At 41.5% G+C, this 25,862-nt stretch overlaps 1 protein-coding gene across 4 annotated transcripts in view; it reads left to right on the forward strand.

Annotated features, from left to right (window-relative positions):
* The window catches only part of ROCK1 (Rho associated coiled-coil containing protein kinase 1), a 186,064-nt gene that overhangs the window by 135,561 nt on the left and 24,641 nt on the right, over window positions 1-25,862 (forward strand). For all 4 annotated transcript variants that reach the window (XM_073331427.2, XM_073331428.2, XM_073331429.2 and 1 more), the window contains exons 22-27: window positions 9,692-9,786; window positions 14,764-14,929; window positions 16,657-16,750; window positions 20,565-20,653; window positions 21,325-21,513; window positions 22,268-22,433. In XM_073331427.2, the coding sequence (XP_073187528.1) occupies window positions 9,692-9,786; window positions 14,764-14,929; window positions 16,657-16,750; window positions 20,565-20,653; window positions 21,325-21,513; window positions 22,268-22,433 (799 nt within the window). The remainder of the gene's footprint in view (window positions 1-9,691; window positions 9,787-14,763; window positions 14,930-16,656; window positions 16,751-20,564; window positions 20,654-21,324; window positions 21,514-22,267; window positions 22,434-25,862) is intronic.

Below are 25,862 nucleotides of genomic sequence, written 5' to 3' on the forward strand. Positions count from 1 at the left end.
GAACAGGAACATTTAAAAAAAACTCAGCAGTGTGGGTAGAGAGCCAGGCAGGGCTTCTTCATCACCTCCAAAACCCACTGTATGGCCCCAGCGTCCTATACATTCCTCTGAGATAATAGCTTTCTGCTGCTGCCAGCAATAATGTAGTTAGTTCTATAGCTCATGTGGTAGAAATCTGTGCTACATTGCAGAAGGTAAAGGTTCAGATGCTGCTGCTGCTGCATAATTGGGCAGTTGTTCCAGTTGTACATAATAGAATTTGTTTTTACTTTAAAAAAAAAAGGAAATATAGGAAATTGCATGAAAAACTACATTAAAATGTTGTTTAGGTTGCAAAATCAATTACTCGAAAATCAGGAAGATGCCAGATCTATGGTTATTCTCTGCAACCTTATTTCTGCCTATTTGTGTGTGTGAATGATAACAGTCTTTAATTATATGATCACCTACAATGTTTTTTTTCCTGCAGGACACCTGCTTCTTTCACCGCACAAGTTGGATGCATAGGGGGTTGAATTAAGGTTGCATAGACAACTGTAAATGTGGCATTTCTTAACTACTGAGTACTTGACTTTGCAACTTAAATAATTTTTAATATATCTTTAGTATGTAATACTATACCCAGTTTGCACACACGACTCTTCATGCCCACAAAACCTCATTCTTTAATATGTGGGATGCTTGAGTCACAATTGGGCCAATCTAACCAAACCATCTTTAAGTTAAACGCTCTTTATCCGAAGATTTTCAGAGTGTTGCACTCTGTGGTGTAGGTTAATACCCGTCTATCCATGCATCACAGAAAGTGAATAGCCAAACAGTAAAGAACTGCACTGGAGCCCCAGATTCCACCTTCCCTGTCTTTCTTTTTACTATTAATCAGTAACTTTTCTTTCATTGAGTGTATTTATTGCACTTGATTTACAATCCTAGGATTTTGGCTGGAGAGAAAATAACCTTTTAACATATAATTATATTATTCACTGGATGTGTTTTTACACTGTCCTAATATAGCTTTACATTGCTGCAGCCCAAGTCTAACCTAAGTAGAGACAGCTTTTCAAAACTATGAATTCTTTGAGTGTCTGTCAGCATGGATCCCACTCTAGGTGCTTATGTCTCTTAAGCATGCAAGAATGGATTTTTTTGACTAGTCATGTTTGTTGGGGCTCTGCATGTGTCCTGTGCTGCCTCCATGCTCCTACATGAGGTAAGGAGTGGGGTGGATGGGGCAGCCTCAGTCTTCCCTCATGTCCTTCTCGCTGCTCATGCTAGTGGGACAGAACCTAGCTGATGTTTGATCCACTAGACCAGTGGTGGGCAAACTACGGCCTAAGGGCTGGATCCGGCCCCTCAGGGCTTTGGATCCGGCCCGCGGGATTGCCTCCCGTGGTGCTGCAGGCCCCGCTCCGCTCTCAGAAGCCGCCAGCACCACATCCCTGGGGCCCTGAGGGGGCAGAGGGCTCTGTGCGTTGCCCTTGCCTCCAGGCACTCCTCCCACAGCTCTCATTGGCCAGGAACATAGAATCATAGAATATCAGGGTTGGAAGGGACCCCAGAAGGTCATCTAGTCCAACCCCCTGCTCAAAGCAGGACCAATTCCCAGTTAAATCATCCCAGCCAGGGCTTTGTCAAGCCTGACCTTAAAAACCTCTAAGGAAGGAGATTCTACCACCTCCCTAGGTAACGCATTCCAGTGTTTCACCACCCTCTTAGTGAAAAAGTTTTTCCTAATATCCAATCTAAACCTCCCCCACTGCAACTTGAGACCATTACTCCTCGTTCTGTCATCTGCTACCATTGAGAACAGTCTAGAGCCATCCTCTTTGGAACCCCCTTTCAGGTAGTTGAAAGCAGCTATCAAATCCCCCCTCATTCTTCTCTTCTGCAGGCTAAACAATCCCAGCTCCCTCAGCCTCTCCTCATAACTCATGTGTTCCAGACCCCTAATCATTTTTGTTGCCCTTCGCTGGACTCTCTCCAATTTATCCACATCCTTCTTGAAGTGTGGGGCCCAAAACTGCACACAGTACTCCAGATGAGGCCTCACCAATGTCGAATAGAGGGGAACGATCACGTCCCTCGATCTGCTCGCTATGCCCCTACTTATACATCCCAAAATGCCATTGGCCTTCTTGGCAACAAGGGCACACTGCTGACTCATATCCAGCTTCTCGTCCACTGTCACCCCTAGGTCCTTTTCTGCAGAACTGCTGCCTAGCCATTCGGTCCCTAGTCTGTAGCTGTGCATTGGGTTCTTCCGTCCTAAGTGCAGGACCCTGCACTTATCCTTATTGAACCTCATCAGATTCCTTTTGGCCCAATCTTCCAATTGGTCTAGGTCCTTCTGTATCCTATCCCTCCCCTCCAGCGTATCTACCACTCCTCCCAGTTTAGTATCATCCGCAAATTTGCTGAGAGTGCAATCCACACCATCCTCCAGATCATTTATGAAGATATTGAATAAAACCGGCCCCAGGACCGACCCTTGGGGCACTCCACTTGATACCGGCTGCCAACTAGACATGGAGCCATTGATCACTACCCGTTGAGCCCGACAATTTAGCCAGCTTTCTACCCACCTTATAGTGCATTCATCCAGCCCATACTTCCTTAACTTGGTGACAAGAATACTATGGGAGACCGTGTCAAAAGCTTTGCTAAAGTCAAGAAACAATACATCCACTGCTTTCCCTTCATCCACAGAACCAGTAATCTCATCATAAAAGGCGATTAGATTAGTCAGGCATGACCTTCCCTTGGTGAATCCATGCTGGCTGTTCCTGATCACTTTCCTCTCATGCAAGTGCTTCAGGATTGATTCTTTGAGGACCTGCTCCATGATTTTTCCAGGGACTGAGGTGAGGCTGACTGGCCTGTAGTTCCCAGGATCTTCCTTCTTCCCTTTTTTAAAGATTGGCACTACATTAGCCTTTTTCCAGTCATCCGGGACTTCCCCGGTTCGCCACGAGTTTTCAAAGATAATGGCCAGTGGCTCTGCAATCACAGCCGCCAATTCCTTCAGCACTCTCGGATGCAACTCGTCCGGCCCCATGGACTTGTGCACGTCCAGCTTTTCTAAATAGTCCCTAACCGCCTCTATCTCCACAGAGGGCTGGCCATCTCTTCCGCATTTTGTGATGCCCAGCGCAGCAGTCTGGGAGCTGACCTTGTTAGTGAAAACAGAGGCAAAAAAAGCATTGAGTACATTAGCTTTTTCCACATCCTCTGTCACTAGGTTGCCTCCCTCATTCAGTAAGGGGCCCACACATTCCTTGGCTTTCTTCTTGTTGCCAACATACCTGAAGAAACCCTTCTTGTTACTCTTGACATCTCTGGCTAGCTGCAGCTCCAGGTGCGATTTGGCCCTCCTGATAACATTCCTACATGCCCGAGCAATATTTTTATACTCTTCCCTGGTCATATGTCCAACCTTCCACTTCTTGTAAGCTTCTTTTTTATGTTTAAGATCCGCTAGGATTTCACCATTAAGCCAAGTTGGTCGCCTGCCATATTTACTATTCTTTCGACTCATCGGGATGGTTTGTCCCTGTAACCTCAACAGGGATTCCTTGAAATACAGCCAGCTCTCCTGGACTCCTTTCCCCTTCAAGTTAGTCCCCCAGGGGATCCTGGCCATCCGTTCCCTGAGGGAGTCGAAGTCTGCTTTCCTGAAGTCCAGGGTCCGTATCCTGCTGCTTACCTTTGTTCCCTGCGTCAGGATCCTGAACTCAACCAACTCATGGTCACTGCCTCCCAGATTCCCATCCACTTTTGCTTCCCCCACTAATTCTACCCGGTTTGTGAGCAGCAGGTCAAGAAAAGCACCCCCCCTAGTTGGCTCCTCTAGCACTTGCGCCAGGAAATTGTCCCCTACGCTTTCCAAAAACTTCCTGGATTGTCTATGCACCGCTGTATTGCTCTCCCAGCAGATATCAGGAAAATTAAAGTCACCCATGAGAATCAGGGCATGCGATCTAGTAGCTTCCGTGAGCTGCCGGAAGAAAGCCTCATCCACCTCATCCCCCTGGTCCGGTGGTCGATAGCAGACTCCCACCACTACATCACTCTTGTTGCACACACTTCTAAACTTAATCCAGAGACACTCAGGTTTTTCTGCAGTTTCGTACCGGAGCTCTGAGCAGTCATACTGCTCCCTTACATACAGTGCTACTCCCCCACCTTTTCTGCCCTGCCTGTCCTTCCTGAACAGTTTATAACCATCCATGACAGTACTCCAGTCATATGAGTTATCCCACCAAGTCTCTGTTATTCCGATCACGTCATAGTTCCTTGATATCACCAGGACCTCCAGTTCTCCCTGCTTGTTTCCAAGGCTTTGTGCATTTGTATATAAGCACTTGAGATAACCTGTTGATCGCCCCTCATTGCCAGTATGAGGCCGGAGCCCTCCCCTCACAGACATTCCTGCCTGTGCTTCCTCCCGGTATCCCGCTTTCCCACTTACCTCAGGGCTTTGGTCTCCTTCCCCCGGTGAACCTAGTTTAAAGCCCTCCTCACTAGGTTAGCCAGCCTGCTGGCAAAGATGCTCTTCCCTCTCTTCGTAAGATGGAGCCCGTCTCTACCCAGCACTCCTCCTTCATGGAACACCATCCCATGGTCAAAGAAACCAAAGCCTTCTCTCCGACACCATCTGCGTAGCCATTCGTTGACTTCCACGATTCGATGCTCCCTACCTAGGCCTTTTCCTTCCACGGGGAGGATGGACGAGAACACCACTTGCGCCTCCAACTCCTTTATTCTTCTTCCTAGAGCCACATAGTCCGCAGTGATCCGCTCAAGGTCATTCTTGGCAGTATCATTGGTGCCCACGTGGAGAAGCAGGAAGGGGTAGCGATCCGAGGGCTTGATGAGTCTCGGCAGTCTCTCCGTCACATCACGAATCTTAGCCCCTGGCAAGCAGCAGACTTCTCGGTTTTCCCGGTCAGGGCGGCAGATAGATGACTCAGTCCCCCGGAGGAGAGAGTCCCCGACCAGGAACAGGGAACTGTGGCTCATAGGAGCTTCGGGGGAGGTAACTGGAGGCGTTGCAAGGGCAGTGCGCGGAGCCCTGTGCGCTGCCACACACATCCTTCTTCCCCCTACCCCCCACCACAGTGGCCACGCAGGGACGTGGTGCCGGCTGCTTCCCGGAGTGGCACAGCATGGGGCCAGGGCAAGCATACAGGGAGACTGCCCTGGCTCCGGTGAGCGCAGCTGCTGCCCCAGAGCCACTTTAGGTAAGTGATGCCAGGCTGGAGCCCAAACCCCTCCTGCACCCTGCCCCCCGCCCCCAACTTTCTGTCCTCTGCACCCTGCACCCTGTCCACCCCAACCCCCTGCCACATCCCGCATCATTCCTGCACCCCACCCCCTGCCCTGAGCCCCCTGCTTCACCCCACATTGTCTTGTACCTCAACTCCTTCCCTGACTCCCCTCATACACCTGCACCCCTTCTCTGCCCCAATCCCTTGCCCTGAGCCTGTTCCTGCACACCGTACTCTCTCCCGCACCCCAACCCCCTGCCCTGGCTCTGCATACAATTTCCCCACCCAGATGTGGCCCTCAGCCCAAAAGGTTTGCCCATCCCTGCTCTAGACCTTAACTTGAACTAAATTTCTGTTATTCTGAGACTCTTCTGAACAATCTCTGTTCTTTTCATTTAGTTCTTTCCATTTCATTCATTTTCATTTAGTCGCCTTAGTCTGCTCTAGTACATGACTTTAGAAATGCCAGACTCTCAGTCCATAGGCTTCAAAGTCTGTCCATCCTGCAGTGGACTAATTCTGCTGAAAGACTGGCTTGACAGATACCTATTCCACTTTGGAGAGTCCTGTAACTGAAGTAGATTCTTGGTCTCAGTCTCCTTCTTTGTGAGGACTGGGAAGTCGTGAGAAGCAAGAGTAATGCTCCACCTTCTGGAGCAATCCACGGAAGTGGCATTGGATCCAGATGTATTGCGTTAGAAGACCCTTCTAGTAGTCTGTAGATTGCATAAGGTGGACTGATGACTTCAAAGACCTCCTCAGAGAAAACAGCAGTGAAGCCAGATCCAATGTCAGCACCGGTATCACTTTTGGTGCTGAAGACACCGACAGCCCCAACATTTAATCAGCATTTCAGAGGTTGAAGCAAAGTGCTGAAAGGGGTCACTCTCAGCATTGGGGTAGGAGCTCAAGAAGGATCTCTGTCTCCTTGTAAAGAAAGGGACAGGACATCAGAAGATAGTTCAGTCAAGTCCAGTGTGGCCTTGAGGATCAGTGGAAAGGAGCAGACTGCAATGTAGCAGACTCTACCTGTGTGGAAGTGTCCCCATCGATGTTGACTCCAGCACCAGCAGGGCAGACTTGGAGTGCACTGGAGTCATGGTCGGCACCAAGATATGTATTGGCACTGGTACAGACCTTGACACCAACAATACCTTACCAGTCAGCACCACCTGTGGAAGAGGTGTACCCCTTCTCCACCGTTTCCCCCAGGCACATCTTTTTGCTGGCAGCCTGCAGAGATCCGTCTCCACTAAAGTCCACAAATTGTACCACTAGGAGATCCAAGGACCTGTACAGACCTCAGCTACTAGCCCACCAGGATTGTCACTGGACCAGCCAGGAATCCGAGAGCCACCTGTATGTGTATGGGATGCCACTGTGGCTATTGCAGCTTACTTTTCCCAGCCTTTAGGAGCTTGTCCCTACAGTGGTAGAAGACCAGGAAGTCTCCCTCTCTAGCAGCTTTTCTAATAAGACCTCAGTCACGGGCATACACAGAGGAGCGAGATCCAGAGGTCCAGCAGCCCCCCTCACCTCTTAAGAAATTCTCCTCACTGTCTCTGGTGGTAGATAGTTTCAAGGCAATTCAGGAGCTCCTAGTGCAGACTGCAGACATCTTGAAGATGAGACTTCAATCATCCCTGAAAAATTCCACAAGTTATTTGACATTTAGTCAGCCACTAGCCCTCCCAGGATTGTTCTCCCCATAAACAAGGCCCTGTTCCAAAGATTCTGGTCTACAAGCATGATTAGCCTTTAACTCTTTTAAAGTCCACCTGGCGGTGATATCAGGGTGCCATGCACCAATTCAGTCACCTTCGGTCTTTTTACACCCTGTGGTGTTCAGATTTCTCAAAGCTTTTTTCATATCTGCCATCACTCCCACCATCCAGAAAGGATGCTGCTTTTCAGTGACCTCCAGTGGGATCTCCAGATACACAGTATCAAAGCAGAAAGAATGGTTGCTTGCAATATAGTAACTATGGTTCTTCAAGATGATGTCAGTGTGATCCCACCACTTGCTTTCCATCCCTGATTTCTGGAGCTCTTAGCTACACAGGCTTCGAATTGCAAAGGAGCTGAGGGAGGGTCGCAGCCACCTTGCCCTTTGTGCCCTCATGTGGAAGCATAAGGAGGCAGAGTGCATTCTCACCTGCAGTGGGACTGTACTGCTAGTCAAAAAAAAAAAAAAAAGAAAAGAAAAAAGAAAAATTCACACGGCTAGTCAAACAAAATCTAGTCTCCCTCACATGAGGCACATGCTCACTTATAGTGGGATGCCCACTGAGTACAATATCTTGAAGAACCACAGTTACTGTAGAGTAAGTAACCATTCTTTTTCATTTGGGTAGCTATATATAGACATATACAAATCTAAGAAAAACAAACTAAAGTGTGTATATGTAGACAACATATAAGGGCTCTATATAAAATTGTTATATTTTAGGTCCTAATTTTGACACCCATTACCTATAGTCCCCAGTGGGATTACTCAGGGGGTAAGGTACTATTCAATATGAGTAGGCATGGCAAAATCAGACACTTAGTTTAGTCAAGCCAAATTCATTGTAATATAGTCTATTAATCCAAATAGTTGACTTTTTTTATTATATTCAACCAAATGACTATCATCTTGATCTTGGGAATAGGAAAGTATTTGAGTCAGTGTAAATGGGTTTGCACAAGGGAATCTTAGGAAGGAGGGATGAAATCTACTTTTGTGCTATGGTAGGCTCCACAATGTTGTTCCTCAGTGTGTTTGTTCAAATTACAGAGAAAATAGCACCCCATGCATTCTGTACATGTTCCTCAGAATGCTAGGAAAACATCTTTGTTATCATCCTATGGGCATCTCTGCTGATTCAGCCCCAACAGAGCAATGGTTCATAGCACTCAGAAACCATTCTCTGCACTTTCATGCACTGGGATTGTATCAATATTGTACTCAGGGCCTTCCATGTCTCTCATTTGGCTGGAGGATTTGTTTCATTTGTGTGAGTACAGACAGCGGCGTAAGATGCTCTCTAATGCATGAACTTGAAATATCCTTGTGAATTTATATAGTCAGTTGAGATTTCAGCTTGAGAAATATTTTTATACCTGTCACAGTTTCAGGGTTAACTTCACCTTTGACCACTCCCTTCCTTGCCTTCTTTGAAGGCACCTACTTAAGCTGTCAGGCTTCCAGCTGTCACCTCTCTCTCAGAAAAAGACCCGTTTCTCTCTCTCCAGACCTGGGGTTTAGGCTTGCATTCCTTCTGCACCTCACTGTCATTTCCCCAGCAGGTCTGACCATGGTCCAACACTGTGGTTAACTTAGGGTCATTGCTACAGCAGTGTATACTTGTTACCATTTAGCCTTCATAAAGCATAATACATTTATTCTTGTGGTAAATGCATTACAGAGACAACAAATAAAAACCATAAAAGTTCCTATAAACATGCTAAAAGCTTACCAGAGATCACCCATCAGTCTTTTGGGTCCTAGTAGATCAACGTCTTTCAACCTTTCCACAAGGATTGGGGTCCACCCCATCCCTTGGACACAGGGTCCTATCTGTTTACTGGATCTGAAAAAAGGCACTGTGTTTAAACTCTGCCTTTTTATGCCAAAAGCGCTTTGTTTGTCTGATGGTCTCTGGACCAGTATATGCAAGCCTCCACAGGGTGTGGTACCTCCCTGGAGGTGTTTACAACCTGAGTAGTTCACTGAGTAATCACTGTTTTTGATTTCAGAAGTTGTGGTAACTCTCCCCCTGGAGTTACATGTAAAACAATATGTAAACCATTCATACAATACAGTTAATACAGTGTGGTCCCCAAAGATAATGCAGTATCTATCATAATACCCACTACAAAGAAGTTTATTTTGTAATCATTTGTTTAACTAAACTTCACTGTAATTTTATCATACATATCATGATTTGTGTAACATTTTACTAATTGGAAGACCAGGAGTACAGTGTTTTTACCCTGATCCTTTCGTCAGTTTTATGAACTCATGTAATTAAAGAAGTATTAATCAGTATGATCTGAATTCTTAGCCATAGTTCTTCAGAGTAAAATGTTAATTTTAAGCTTAGAGGATGATTATTACTGTTTTTAATATTTGTATTATCCTGGAACCTAGGAATCCCAGTCATGGACCAGGACTTCATTGTGTTATGCCGTGTACAAACAGAACAAAACTATAGTCTCTGCTCTCAAGAGCTTGCCATCTAAGTATGAAACAACAGATGGATACAGACAGACGGGGGAGTACAAGGAAACAATGAGACAATATTATCAGTTAGCATAATCAGAAGTGATATCAGTGTACCAGCTGTCTAACCGTTGTGAAAATGTTTTTATAGGTATCACAGCAAAGGAGAGTTTTAAGGAAGGATTTGAATTATGATTTCTTTCCAATACTTCCCTTACAGACACTTTACAAAACTCAGGTAAAGGAGCTTAAAGAAGAAATTGAGGAGAAGAATAAAGAAACTCAAAGAAAAATACAGGAATTGCAAAATGAAAAGTATGTCCATTTTATATTTTCTAGCAGAAAAATCCTTACCTTATACAGTAGTGTGGTATCAATCTTGAAGCCCTGAATCCAGGATAAAAAAATTTTTTTTTCCCCTGCAATAATGCTGAGAAATGACTACTTACAAAAAGTATAACAGGTCTTGTAATATGGTGAATATATAGGATGTTACTTATATTGATGGATGATTAAGAATGGAGTCAGGGTTTATGTTTATTTTCTTGGACTAGGTTTGGAGTTTTTGGAGAGAAATGTTATTAGTCCTGAGAGTTTAGAAATGTCTGACATTTTGAAAAATAGTTTTGTTGGATTCATAATTTTGTCAGACTCACTTCCCTCCTCCAAAAATGTTGTTAGCCTGGTAATTGCATTTAGTTTTTGAGCCAATAAATGGTTTTCAGACAAAGAATTTTAATGAAGATAATACTTCATTTGAAAGCTCATTTTAAATGTGTCGTACTAACTACAACCAAACCAATTAAGTTTATCCAATTTTGTGAATCTTTTCAAATAATTGAAGAATATACAGTTTACAGTATTTCAAAACTTACGAAAGACTATTACTTAAAACTGTTTCCAATTCACTAATTTGTTCTTCTATCTATGCAGAATTAGGCCTGTCCATTTCATAAACTTTACACAGGCGCAAAACCATCACTTTTTGAATATAGTACAGAACTTGTGGTACTTGACAAGCATGGTCATTGGTCTGCATAAGTATTGCAGACAAGTCTTTAAGAGTAAATTAGGGCATGTTAAGAACAATGTTCACTGTGGATTTGGGAAGAAGGAAAGGAAGGAGAGAGAAGACACCATGTTGTTAAATATGATATAAGGAGAGATTATCAGCCAATCACAGCCCTGAGCAAGAAAATGTAGGAGAATCTCAATTCCCCAAGGTGGGGACAAGGGAAGAGACACTCCCTTTAGCCCTTTCGGTGTCTCTTCTCTTTTTTTTTTTTCTTTTTTTTTCTTTTTTTTTCTCTCCATTCCCATTTATTTTTTTGTCGTCTTATGGAGGCTTTTTATTCCCTTACCCCTTCAGCATAAGATATGTTGTATACATTTTTAATTAGATCTATACATGAGCTATTCCAAACTAATTGTCTGATTGTTGCCTGTCTACGCTAGGGGCCCTCTTACAAATACACGAAATCAGGGACTCAGCTGCAGCACAGTTGTCGTTGAACTATGAAAGCATATTTTCATATTGCAATATGGATAGGCCTTTAATATAACCTCATACTCCAGTAAAAACTTAACCTGGCTTTAGTATGGTTTGGGGAACCTGTGAATATCCCCTCTATATTGTAACATACCACCATGTTTTTTACCATATTGGGGGCTGTGATGCTTCCCTGGATTGTGGGGCAACTCGCTACAACCTTCCCTTAACATGAAAAATCCTTGAACTGTGCCAGTTGTGGGTCAGCTGCCTAACTCCACTGGCCATAGGCAACACAAACACTGCTCTCTAGGCCCTGCAGGCCACACTGTCACTCTATAGGTTACCGATTGGCACACCCCCCAGCCCTTGAACCTTCCAAATGTCTCCCTGGAGTACTGGCCCTTGTCTGCTGGACACTCTCACAGTTTCCACAGATTCACTTCTTCCAAATGCAGCTTACAAGTACACCCCAGTTTACAAGTTCCATCTTGGATCACTGCTTAGCACTTAGATGTATTTATAGTGAAATCAAGAATAAGTTTATTTAACAAAGCCTAGAGATTCAAGTAGTAGCAATTAGAAGTATTGGAAACAAATAGTTACATATAAAATAACACACATTCAAGATCCCAACCTTAAGACATTCGAGTATCTCCTTAATTTTAGAGTATTGCTCACCCAAAATCCTTGCAGTGCTTTACAGCCAGGCTGGCTGTGATGCACCTTTCATGAGACAAGCATGCTGTCAATTTGCCTTCTAGGTGAAGGATTCAATGTATTCATTTGCACTCCAAGGTATACTAGACCAATCTTTTGTCGATCTTCATAAAGAGGACACCCCTTCTCCTGTATGTTGCTTCCTGTAGATTTCCTCACTTGCAGATTTTGCAATCACTCCATTCACACTTGGTCCAGTATGCATATAGTAGGTATATAATAAACAAATGGCCAGACATGGAGATTGGTGTCAGTTACCTCCTGCCTGAAAGGAACATCTTCACGGTGTGTCATCTCCTGGTGACCTGCCATAACTCCAAAACCTTAACAACATAATTTTTAGTATACCATGTGCACATACATTTTGCAGTGATTATGACAACCAGTGGGCTTCTAGCTCTTGGGAGAGATTTTGCACGCCACTCTTTGGTGAACTATTATGCATATATCTGACCCAAGGGATCCCTGTAAAATCATATGCACCCACTTTGCCCTCTACCAGTTGGCACCAAAGGGAACCTAGCTTACAGGGGCCAACTGTGTTTTAACCTCCCAGTATGGCTGCATTTGTAGGGCAAGTGGACCCTTAGACACAACACTGTTGCAAAAAACTGTGCTTCTGCAGAAACTACCCAAACAGTATAGAGCATGATATCTGAGCAGTCTTTAGAATCATAGAATCATAGAATCATAGAATATCAGGGTTGGAAGGGACCCCAGAAGGTCATCTAGTCCAACCCCCTGCTCAAAGCAGGACCAATTCCCAGTTAAATCATCCCAGCCAGGGCTTTGTCAAGCCTGACCTTAAAAACCTCTAAGGAAGGAGATTCTACCACCTCCCTAGGTAACGCATTCCAGTGTTTCACCACCCTCTTAGTGAAAAAGTTTTTCCTAATATCCAATCTAAACCTCCCCCACTGCAACTTGAGACCATTACTCCTCGTTCTGTCATCTGCTACCATTGAGAACAGTCTAGAGCCATCCTCTTTGGAACCCCCTTTCAGGTAGTTGAAAGCAGCTATCAAATCCCCCCTCATTCTTCTCTTCTGCAGGCTAAACAATCCCAGCTCCCTCAGCCTCTCCTCATAACTCATGTGTTCCAGTCCCCTAATCATTTTTGTTGCCCTTCGCTGGACTCTCTCCAATTTATCCACATCCTTCTTGAAGTGTGGGGCCCAAAACTGGACACAGTACTCCAGATGAGGCCTCACCAATGTCGAATAGAGGGGAACGATCACGTCCCTCGATCTGCTCGCTATGCCCCTACTTATACATCCCAAAATGCCATTGGCCTTCTTGGCAACAAGGGCACACTGCTGACTCCTATCCAGCTTCTCGTCCACTGTCACCCCTAGGTCCTTTTCTGCAGAACTGCTGCCTAGCCATTCGGTCCCTAGTCTGTAGCTGTGCATTGGGTTCTTCCGTCCTAAGTGCAGGACCCTGCACTTATCCTTATTGAACCTCATCAGATTCCTTTTGGCCCAATCTTCCAATTGGTCTAGGTCCTTCTGTATCCTATCCCTCCCCTCCAGCGTATCTACCACTCCTCCCAGTTTAGTATCATCCGCAAATTTGCTGAGAGTGCAATCCACACCATCCTCCAGATCATTTATGAAGATATTGAATAAAACCGGCCCCAGGACCGACCCTTGGGGCACTCCACTTGATACCGGCTGCCAACTAGACATGGAGCCATTGATCACTACCCGTTGAGCCCGACAATCTAGCCAGCTTTCTACCCACCTTATAGTGCATTCATCCAGCCCATACTTCCTTAACTTGCTGACAAGAATACTATGGGAGACCGTGTCAAAAGCTTTGCTAAAGTCAAGAAACAATACATCCACTGCTTTCCCTTCATCCACAGAACCAGTAATCTCATCATAAAAGGCGATTAGATTAGTCAGGCATGACCTTCCCTTGGTGAATCCATGCTGGCTGTTCCTGATCACTTTCCTCTCACGCAAGTGCTTCAGGATTGATTCTTTGAGGACCTGCTCCATGATTTTTCCAGGGACTGAGGTGAGGCTGACTGGCCTGTAGTTCCCAGGATCTTCCTTCTTCCCTTTTTTAAAGATTGGCACTACATTAGCCTTTTTCCAGTCATCCGGGACTTCCCCGGTTCGCCACGAGTTTTCAAAGATAATGGCCAGTGGCTCTGCAATCACAGCCGCCAATTCCTTCAGCACTCTCGGATGCAGCTCATCCGGCCCCATGGACTTGTGCACGTCCAGCTTTTCTAAATAGTCCCTAACCGCCTCTATCTCCACAGAGGGCTGGCCATCTCTTCCGCATTTTGTGATGCCCAGCGCAGCAGTCTGGGAGCTGACCTTGTTAGTGAAAACAGAGGCAAAAAAAGCATTGAGTACATTAGCTTTTTCCACATCCTCTGTCACTAGGTTGCCTCCCTCATTCAGTAAGGGGCCCACACATTCCTTGGCTTTCTTCTTGTTGCCAACATACCTGAAGAAACCCTTCTTGTTACTCTTGACATCTCTGGCTAGCTGCAGCTCCAGGTGCGATTTGGCCCTCCTGATAACATTCCTACATGCCCGAGCAATATTTTTATACTCTTCCCTGGTCATATGTCCAACCTTCCACTTCTTGTAAGCTTCTTTTTTATGTTTAAGATCCGCTAGGATTTCACCATTAAGCCAAGTTGGTCGCCTGCCATATTTACTATTCTTTCGACTCATCGGGATGGTTTGTCCCTGTAACCTCAACAGGGATTCCTTGAAATACAGCCAGCTCTCCTGGACTCCTTTCCCCTTCAAGTTAGTCCCTTTAACTTCATTAACTGTGGATGCTAGAAATGTAACAACTCTTATGCAGTAACCGTGGTTGAAAAAGGTTTCAAACATGGTATCAAGTGCTGATATGGACAGGACCTATGTCTTTTTGTAGTGCATTACATAGGTGTCATATCCCTTTTTAATGTAGACCTATTTGCTTCCCTCAATCCTTTAAAGGCAATGTTTTTTAAAAAACGATGCACTGAAAAGTACAGTGTGGGCTTGTTTGTTCTCCCTGCAAATATTAAGTATTTTCCACAGGAAACATAAGATCTTAACATTCTGTTATAGAGAAACTCTTGCTGCACAATTGGATCTGGCTGAAACCAAAGCTGAGTCAGAACAGTTGGCCCGAGGTCTCCTGGAAGAACAGTATTTTGAATTGACTCAGGAGAGCAAGAAAGCAGCGTCAAGAAATAGACAAGAAATTACTGACAAGGACAACATTGTAAGCCGGGTAAGTTGTTGTTGTTTAAATGTATAAAAAGTGGCTTTATTGTCAAAAAAAAATATCAAACATTACAACTATAACTAAAAATTTGTGTGTGTGTGTGCATAAAAATTTAGAGACAGGTTTTTAAAGTCCAGCATCTTTGTGCGTGCAAATTGAGGCAGTTTTGCATCTGCTGTTATTTGTGCACATAATTGCTGCCACTTAGATATCTGAGGGCACGTTCAGGTACTTAGACATTTAAATTACATTATTTGAGCTCCCAAATAAATGTGGACACAAAAAGAGGGTCTGGGTTGAGGCCAAGTTGAAAATCAAGCACAGTATCTTTCAGTCAGTCCACCATTCATCACTATATATTTTTTAAATCATCAGTTTCTTTAATAGTGTACTCAGGGATCTGACTACATAATCACTTTCCTCATTCAGAAAGGATTTGAAAGATACTGGGTTTTCTCCAGGCAAATATTTTTAAATCAAAATATACAAGCTAGGAAGTCTCAACTTAAAAGAGCAACCATTTAATTTTTGCATTACATTTACAGTAATGTGTTAACTAAGAGTTTTTACTCACAAACCCTATTAATTTGCAGTGTAATATTTCTATTTTATAATACCTTTAAACTGTGTTCTTCCACTTTGGCCTTCTGCATGCAGAGGCATGCATGCACTCAGATACTGCCTAACATAACCCAGCAGTAAAATTTTGCGCATGATGACCAAAATGCATTGTTTTTCTGCATGCTATTATGTACTTTACACCCCCACATTAAATTATTTGAAGTAACATTTGTTGCAGTAATGTTACACGTGCAATAGCCCCAAGAAATAACCTTTCACTTTCCAGAATGCCCCATTTTCATTTGAGACTATTTTAAATAACTGCATCAATATGGAATCTAAGTAGGAACTTCCTACCCATAAATTGTCAACTTCAAATATTATTGATAACATAACTCAACACACAATCATTCAATGTATTTCTGTAGGTTTCAAACAAAACTTTCTCACTGAACATAACTGCAGTCTTTTTGTCTTTTAATATGTTTGTATAGCATCCAGCACAATGATCCTGATTCGGAGCTAATATCGGAAAATAATATTAATTTCCCCCTACAGTTCATTTCACAAATCCTGTGTGCCCCATTTGACAAAAAACAAATATTTTCTTTTTACCCATATGTGCCTGTCTGTTTTCCATGATATATAACACTACTCAAATGTAAATTCCATGGACTGAGAGTGATATTAAATAATTATGGAAAGCCTGAAATCTTGGAATTTCATAACAAGCACCTGATTCTCTGGGTTCAGTTGTAGGTAGCTACGTGTTATCGTTTACATAGACGTTCCTTAAAATTTACTGAAAGCTGTTGAACAAAGTAACACTGAAGTTCTGCTTAATTCCTTAAGTTCTGTTGGGTATTATTTATTGGACACTGAAAATGTGCTCAACGCTGCATGGATCATAAAAGTAGACCTAGTCCTTTTCTTAGAGAGAGTTGTATACCCAGTGTCTATGTGAAAGAAAGAGGGATCAGAAGTAAAATATCTAGAATTTTATGTACAGTTTTGAAGTATGAACAGATTAGTGAGTATGCAATCTAAGAATGGTAATTCTGTGTAAAATACTATTATTGATTTAAGATTATTTTAAAGAAAAAATACAGTTTTGAATATGGGTAGGATGTATAGCAAATGCTTTGTTTTAAAATCTGTTTGTTTTCGTTTAGCTGGAAGAAACAAATAATACATTAACCAATGATGTTAAGTTTCTAACAAAAGAAAATGCAGAGCTCTTTGAAAAAAATAAGAAACAGGAGGAAGGTATGGCATGTTTTAAGTTTTAAATTATATTAGGATGATGCAGAATTGATTACAGAGAAATATAGGTTTGCTGTTACAGACTTGAAAACCAGTTTTGGCCATTTTTTCCTTCAGTATTAAGGACCTTATCTTTTCCATGCTGTCAGCATGAAATTAATTACTTCCTCCCCCCATGTGATGGGGGACATGTGGTTCCTTTTCTGCTCCTAGGGATTTCTGGTGGACGTAGCTGTTGAGGGAGCCTGTACTGCCATGAGGATGAGAAAAGACTGAGGAGCCAGGAGCTAGTGAAAAGTTTTATAAGACTTGCCTGAATCTGCTGGTTTTGTGGGCCAAATTCCCAGCCCATTTCGTTTGTATAGAGAGATTGCAAATCCCATCCTTTCATGATTTATGATGGAAAAGAATACATAATAATAATAATAATAATAAGCTTAGTGTATTTAGCTTAACATTGTATCAGAATATGTTGTTAAACATGATATAAGGAAAGAATTTCCCAGACCAGAAGTAAACAAACGTTCTTCTTCATATTCCATGTCTACTAATCTTCATGATGGCGCATAAATTTCCATGGAGCTTTGAAAATTATAGTACGAATTTTTTTTGTTTTGTCAGATCTGGTCATGACACCATAGTTAAGGCTGCATTTGAGTTTTTGTTTTGACAAGACTTTTAAACCTTTGTTTTGTAAAAATATCATAAAAACGGCAAAAATCAAAACATAAAATTTAATCTCTTTTGAGTGCTATTTGAGTTTTTCATGGTGGTTGGATGAAAAATAGATTTATTACAGAGAGAATAATAAGCATTCCAAAATCATTTACTTTTGGCAGGTTTACAAATCCTCTGAGCTGGAAGTATACCTTGACTTCAAATCACACCTCTAGTATGGTGTTTATATTCCCATGCTCTTCGTTACCCTTATTGTTGGTTAAGGTTCTAAACCTAGAACACAATCAAGTATGAGTTGCTGCACACACATCTTTCCCTCTCATTTTTAAAATACATTAGCAGAGAGGTATGCAGGGTCACTGCAGGCAGAGTCAAGAGTGGAGTCCAGATCTCTTACATGGCAGACCCACATCTTGCCACTCTGCTGCTGATCTATGGGTTATGGTTGTATGTGGTTAAACATTGTGAGAAGACACCTTACAGGTTTTGTACTTTAAAACCACAATAATCTGTACCTTATACTTTGAATCACCAAAATAATGTTTCGTATTTCAGTCATTTGTCCCACATTTTGTTTGCTGGTGTCACATACTAGCAGATTTGAAGGTTGAGAGGTGAGCTTTACACTGGCAGGGAGACACATCAGAGCCTCTTGTGTCCTTCGGGTGGTTTGACAGCTAACAGCAGCCTCAGCAGTGCATTTTCTGCATCTGATCAAAGGTCAGGTGTATTTCCATTTCAGAGCAACCCTCAGGTCATTGAGGGTATGCATGCCAGCTCCCAAACATAAGCATTTCAGACCTCAAGCTTACCACAGGTAGCCTGCTTACTATCGGTACTGACAAATGGATGCTCAAAGGAAACAACAGAAGTTTGTGGGAGAAATTCGTATAAACAGTTGGGACTTCATCTCACCTGTCTTCATTATTGAGGCTGTAAATTTGATTGCTCACCCAGGAATATCTTACAAGTTATTATAGATCTAGCTATCCCATCTCCTCCCTTTTGGGGACCGCCTGTCTCATTTCCACTGTTTCTGGACTGATATAACAAGAAATGGATGAGTACTGGAAATCATTGGAGTGGGATCTGAGATTTAATTTAGTCCATACTCAACACTTGCCCACCTTCCCTGTTCCTGTTCAGGGACCCCTCTCACAAGAGCTTGTTAGACCAAGATGTCCAGTCACTTCTGGCTCTTGGCACAATACCCCTGCTTTGCTTCAGAGGGAGGGCTTTTTAATTGAGGTACTTCCTCATCTCCAAGAATAAGTGGGGGGACTTTGGCCTGCCCTAGAACTCAGAAGAGTGAACACTTACCTCAGGAAGATAAAGTTCAGAATGGTGTCCCTAGCCACCATCATCGCATCCGTAGACTGACTGGTACAGTGCCCAAATGACTGATTGGTACACTGCTCTCGACCTTCAGGACACATTCCCCTATCACAATCCACCCATTCCACAGATGATATTTGATGTTTGTGGTTGGGAATTACCATTCAGCCTATCAGCCACTGCCAGAGTATTTGCAAAGTGTCTAGTTGTAGCAGCTTACTTCAGAAAAACGGGGATCCAAGTATGCCCATATTTGGACTATTGATTAGTTTGTGGGAGATTATGGCAGAGGTAGAGGAACAATATTCATCACATCCTTTGATTGTTTTCTTTTCTGGGACTGTTAGGAAAGAAATACCAGTATTGATCCCTATGCAGAAGATAAAATTAATTGGAGCCATATTGGATTTTACCAAAGGTGTTAAAGGAGCACTCGACGAAGACAAAGCCATTGTAGAAAAGCTTAATGAATTATTTGCAATGGTCTTCACTGAAGAGCATGTGGGGGAAATATCCACATCAGAGCTATTCTTTTTGGGTGACAGATCTGAAACAGTGTCCCTAATTGAGGTGTTAATAGAAGAGGTTTTAGACCAAACTGAAAAACTAAACAGTAATAAGTCACCAGGACTAGATGGTATTCATCTAAGAGTTCTGAAGGAACTCAGATATGAAATTGCAGAACTACTAATTGTAGTATGTAACCTATCACTGAAATCAGCCTTTGAATCGGATGACTGGAAGGTAGCTAATGTAATACCGATTTTTAAAGGGCTCCAGAGGAGATCCTGGCATTTAATGGACAGTGAGCATAACTTCAGTACCAGGCACATTCATACAATATATAGTAAAGAACAGAATTATCAGACGTGTAAATAAACATAATTTGCTGGGGAGGAGTTGATGCAGCTTTTGTAAAGGGAAGTCATGCCTTACCAATCGATTAGAATTCTTTGAGGGAATCAACAAGCATGTGGAGAATTGTGATCCAGTTGATATAATATATTTGCATTTTCAGAAAGCCTTTAAGATTGCTCACCAAAGGCTCTTAAGGAAACTAAGTAGTCATGGTATTAGATGGAAGATCCTTTCATGGATCAGTAACTGGTTGAAAGATAGGAAACAAAGGGTATGACCAAATGGTCAGTTTTCACAGTGGAGAGAGGTGAACAGCAGTGTCCCACCAAGTATCTGTACTGGGATCTGTGCTGTTCAGCATATTCATAAATGATTTGGAAAAGGGGATGAACAGTGAAGTGGCAATGTTTGCAAATTATAGTTATTCAAGAGAGTTAAGTCCAAAGCAGACTGCAAGGAATTAGAAGGATATATCAAAATGGTGTCACTAGGCAACAAAAATAGCAGATGAAATTCAACACTGATAAATGAAAAGTAATGCATGTTGGAAAAAATAATTCCAACTATACATATACACTGATAGGTTCTAAATTAACTGTTAGCATCCAAGAAAGAGATTTTGGCGTCACTGTGGACAGTTCTCTGAAAACTTCTGCTCAGTGTTGCCAGTGGTCAAAAATGTTATAACAGTAGGTTAGGAGCTACATATATATGCATTTTAGCTTTGCCCTATCTATCTGAAGTATTCTCTTGTGAGATATTTATGATATTCCAGTATCATTAAATAAATGGTCTTTATGGTTACAAAATGTCTGTGTTTGTATGCAAAGTCAAAGAACAGAAAGATGGAAAAAACCCACATACTATGGAGAAATGAATGACCTTTAAAAATTGTTTTCTTGCCATAAAATGTATATCTTAGAAAGTTTAATGGTATTTTTAACAGAATTTAAATTGAAGAAAGAAGAGGAAATCAACAATATTAGAATGCATTATGAGAAGAATCTTCACACTGAAAGAACTCTTAAAACACAGGTATTAATTTTTAGACATTTTAATATGAGCATGTTGACTTCATGGTGGCATACCAGATAAATAGCTTTCAAATTTTAATGAATTACTCTGTGTGATTACTTCTCAGCACTATAGCTAGATGAAATTTGTATTCGTGATGATCTATAAATCTGAAATTTGCATTAGTGTAATTTATAGCTAAAAGCATAGGTTCTGATCCTGTAAACTTTTCACTTGATTATGGAATGTTCAAGAGAGTAAGGGTTTGCAGGATCAGACCCACAGATGACATGTTAATAGGAGCTTTTTTGTATCCAGTGCATTCACTTCTATAATTAATTATGTTCTGGGAAATCTACACTTTTTAAAGATGGTCTCAGCTCATTTAAAAAAAATCTATTCCAAAATTGGAAATGTTACATTTTACATCTCTCTTATTTCTACTTTTTCTTACTGAAATGTAAGTATTTTAGTAGTCAGGTTGACAGCTGCAATAACAAGGGGATAGAAAGGCACGGAGTTCTAGATGCATGTCTTCAGTATGATGTCATGCTGAAATATAACGTGGGCTTCTGTAACCCAAATGATCTTTTTCTCTCTGACGTGGTTTTGAACCAAGAGAAACTTTTACGTTCTTTACAAAAGCTTATGTGTATAGCATCTCTCTTAATTCATGTACTTTTTTTGTACAGGCTGTGAACAAATTGGCTGAGATAATGAATCGGAAAGATTTTAAAATAGACAGAAAGAAAGCTAATATACAAGATTTGAGGAAAAAAGAAAAGGAAAACCGAAAGCTACAATTGGAGCTTAATCAAGAAAAAGAGAAATTCAATCAGATGGTAGTGAAATACCAGAAGGAGCTCAATGAAATGCAAGCGGTAAAACCTTTTCCTATTTTGTGGTAGTCTGTGATCCAGTCCAAAGGGAAAGAGAGTGCAGGCATTATCTTCCTTAAAAGTAACAATTATGAACCAAATATATGTACTAGAAGACACCTTTTTTTTTTTCTGTCCAAAACACTGATTATGTTTCCTAATACAGTAGAATCTACTTTATAGACCCATTTCATTGTGACAGTTGCCAGGGAACAAATCCGACGCCATGCATTTGACTGACTGAACAATGGAAAAAAATGACATAAATAATATAGTTTTTTGCAAACCAATTTACAGTAGTTTACAGATGTAAATTGGTACTTTCTAGTATAAAATTCCCCTTATGTGGTCTCTAGCTTGCTTTATTACAACTTAAAGAAATTATTATTGCTCTAATTTAGAGTCTAAATGGCTGATTTAATATTTGGGGATATTCTTTTTAAGAAAAACATTAATGAAATTAATCAGACTATTTCCTAACTTAATGTATTCCCACAAGTTCTTGATAACTGGGCTGATTGTTTAATTAGCATATATTAGTCTCAAACAAAAGCCCAAACCAATTCAGAGAATTCTATTATTGTAATAGAATAGTAAAAGATTCCAAATGAATAGTAATATTACTAAATTAATCCATAGATTTACTGAAAGCTTGTAATCCATCATAATTCATTCTTAATTTTTTAAATATCTTATTATTTTGTTTCCATGTTCGCTTTGGATCATATGCTTACTGTGTGTATATATATAAATACAGCAACTAGCAGAAGAGTCAACATATAGGAATGAACTTCAGATGCAGCTGGATAGTAAAGAGAGTGATATAGAACAATTGCGTAGTAAAATTTTGGACCTTCAGCAAGGAATGGACTCTACCAGTGTTGCCAGCCTCCAGCCAGACGAAACTGATGGAAACCTTACAGGTAAGAGAATTATGCATTTGGACAACTTGTCTTTTGTGTATATATACTTAGTCTTAGAAATTGTTGGCCATCACCTTTTAAAATGGCTTCTCTTACCTTTTCTGCATCCCCTCTCCATTATTTTAACTATTTTTTAAAAAAACATGTACTTAATCTTTTGTTGAAGTCCTGAATGCAGGAAAATAGTGTTAACTTTTTATGTTGGAGGCCAGGTAGGATTTCATAGCTTGGCTAGCTTTTTATAGAGCACTGTCTTAGTTTCATCTGAAATTAGTCTTTCCAGGTTAGAACCATCACTTCCAGTCAGTGGAAGAGACCATCCTTACAGCTGTTGTTGCTGCACTGTGTGAATATAATGGATGTGATATGTGTTGTAAATGAGGTATCTCAAATCTTTTCATAGTGTAGACCATACTGTAATGCAAAATTGCCTTCTGGACCACCTCCCCTAGAGTTCACATAGCATCGCTGTGGCAATGACAAAAATTGCCTCCCTGGAAAGTAAATGTTAGGAAAATATTTAATACATTTTTAGCTATGTGATGTGATTCAGTAGCTGAAAACAAAGAGAGAGAGCATCATGTTACTAACCATCTCTTTGCAGACCATGAGCATATAGTTCATGGACTGCAGTTTGAGAACTGCTGTTGTAGATACTAGTTACTTTTTGTGGTGCTGCAAGAGTATAACCTGATCTCTGTTATCCCAGCACACAAGATTTATTTTTGATACAGAACAACATTCAATAATATGCTGTGCTGTAAAATGCCCATAAGGTAAAGTTATTAGGCTTATTTTCTATATACAGGGATATAATTTTCCTTGTGAAATTAGTAGTAAATATGCTTGTCATGTGACTTTTTAAAATCTGAATACACCGCAGCAGAATACATCTGAATATCTGTAAACAAGGGTAGGACCTATGTCATCAAGAGCATTTTAGACAAGGGATATTGGTTTACACATGACCATACGACGTCAGAGGATGAGCAGTGTAAAAGAAACATTTTAGGCATGTCTCTCTTCCTATCGATGCACTTTCCGCTGCCTAGATCTTCACACTGCAGTTTTTCCAAAGATCTTTAAATGGCTGAAATCTTGAATTTCAGGTATGTAACAATCGTTCGTGAATCCTTCTAGATATTAGCCTCCCTCCCCTTTTGTCTGCATTGGTGTCATGTCTTCCCTTAGTTAATTTTTGTTTTTTATTTTAGATGTTGATTTTAAATTATATACCTTTTCTAAAATGTGTTCTTAGTCAGTTAATGGTGTGTCAAAATCTTCACAACTGCTGCGCTGCGTAATAAGTCTTCTGGCTTCTAGCACAATTCAGACTGTTAAAAACCTAAAGGGCGTATGTCTGCTGTATTTGTTCCAGGAACATCTTCAGGATATTGGTATATTTGATGTTAAACCCCTCCCAAATCTGCTGGTGGTGACTCCTACAGTCGTCATATCCATGTAGAAATACATCTCCCCTTGTGTCAGATTCTAGGAACCCTCCTGTTGTTTCCAAGCTGTCAGAAATATCCAGGTCTTTTTCAAGGAACTTTATTCCTTCATAGCACTTCTTAATGCATACCATTTACTGAGGTATTGAAAAGGGATCAGAGACCTTCAGCTGGCAGCTTTCCTCATGTTGCTAACTGGCATCAAGTCCTATGTTCGACAATATCTCCTATCTGAAAAGAACCTCCATTGATCCTCCTTGCCTAATTTCTGAGCTCTTATAATTTGAACTCATAAAATTTTCCTGAAATTGGTCAACATATTAGAAGTCTTATGTTGCCTAGGAAGGGCAGTCTTGAACTGTCGAGTCCTAATTATATCAAGTCCTAAACTACCAAAAGTACTCAATAATTCGCTCTAACCATGTACATACTTGTGTTTCATCTGCTCCAAACCAGGGAGGTTCCCCACCAGGTTCCCCACAAGAAGGAGTTAAATCGCTTCAGAATCTTATTTATGTTGATAAAATCATGAGGATAAAATTGTGGCAGTACTGAACCACAAAACCTGGAGAGGTTGTGAAGGTTGAAACTATAACTGGGTTCAAAAAAGAATTGGGTAAGTTCGTGGAGCATAGGTCCATCAATGGCTATTAGCCAAGATGGTCAGCGATGCAACCCCATGTTCCTAGCCTCAGACTGCCTGATACTGGGACTAGACAACTTGATAATTGCCCTGTTCCATTCATTCCCTTTGAAGCATCTGATATCAGAGGATAGGATCCTGGGATAGATGGACACATTGGTCTGACCCAGCATGGCCGTTCTTATCTCTTTATGTAAAGCACTCAACAAATGCCCAAAAAAGGGAAATCCTGCCTTCAGCTTTTACCAGTATGCAACCAGGAATACTTTTTAACTTCTGTAGAGTTGACAGAGGCCTTTCTGCATCTCAGTCAGGTCCACCCATCAAATGTTTCTGAGGTTTACACTGACTTTAGTAGCCTACCAGTAAAAAGCACTGCCTTTCAGCCACCCCTAAGTCTTTATAGAAGTGCTAGTGACCATTGTTGCTACCCTTCACTACCTAGGGATCCACTTTGTTCCTGGATGTTACATTTATTTGAGATGTCAATTCATTCAGGACACAGAGGGTTGTGTAGATAACTGTTCTGACTCTCTCTAGGAACATGTATTTGTGATTGACCAAACACCATCCTAGAATATAATCCAGAAATCCCAGTCTGGGGAGTAGTGATAGACTCCGCTAACAACATTGTGTACCTTACCTGTAATTTCTAAAATCTGAGACTGCATGAGAACCACAATCTGAATATTTCTAAATATCCTTGGATTAATGGCTTTGCATATTGGTATACATACCCTGGGGTTGCTGGATCATGAAACACTGAGGATGTATCCCAGCAAAATACCCTATGAGAATACAAAATACACTGGAATTTAAAGTGATGGTACCTCGTCTGGTTAGCATACTCATTTTAACTGACAAATCAAGAGAGAGTCTTGAAGGGCATTCTGCTGCAGGTTTGAGTCTAGAGCAGTATTCACATTGGACAGCAGCATGAGAAGATGGAAGCACTTCTTGGCTTAGGGACAGTGGTCCTGGGAAGAAAGGCAAAGCAACATAAATTTTCTGAAATTGAGGACAGTCTGCCTTGCACTCATTCCCTTTCAGTTAGTCTTTCAACAGGAACACCTTACCCTTATGTTAAAAAAAAATTGACCACCATATCCTACCTCATTTGGCAAGGAAGGACTGAAGGGACACAGTTGCACCAGAAGGCTTGTTTCTGTTCAGATTGGCAGAAACATGTTCTATCATTCAGAGCCAAGTACCTGTAGGGTGTCCTTAATATGAAGGCAGGCTGTCTCAGCAGAACTATGAGATGACTATTCCACACTAGCCCACCCATCCTATATTTTCTGAGTTACTTCTTCAGGATAACACCAGATATTTCTG

This window comes from Lepidochelys kempii, chromosome 2 (assembly GCF_965140285.1).
Source record: "Lepidochelys kempii isolate rLepKem1 chromosome 2, rLepKem1.hap1, whole genome shotgun sequence".
Taxonomy (NCBI): Eukaryota; Metazoa; Chordata; order Testudines; family Cheloniidae; genus Lepidochelys; species Lepidochelys kempii.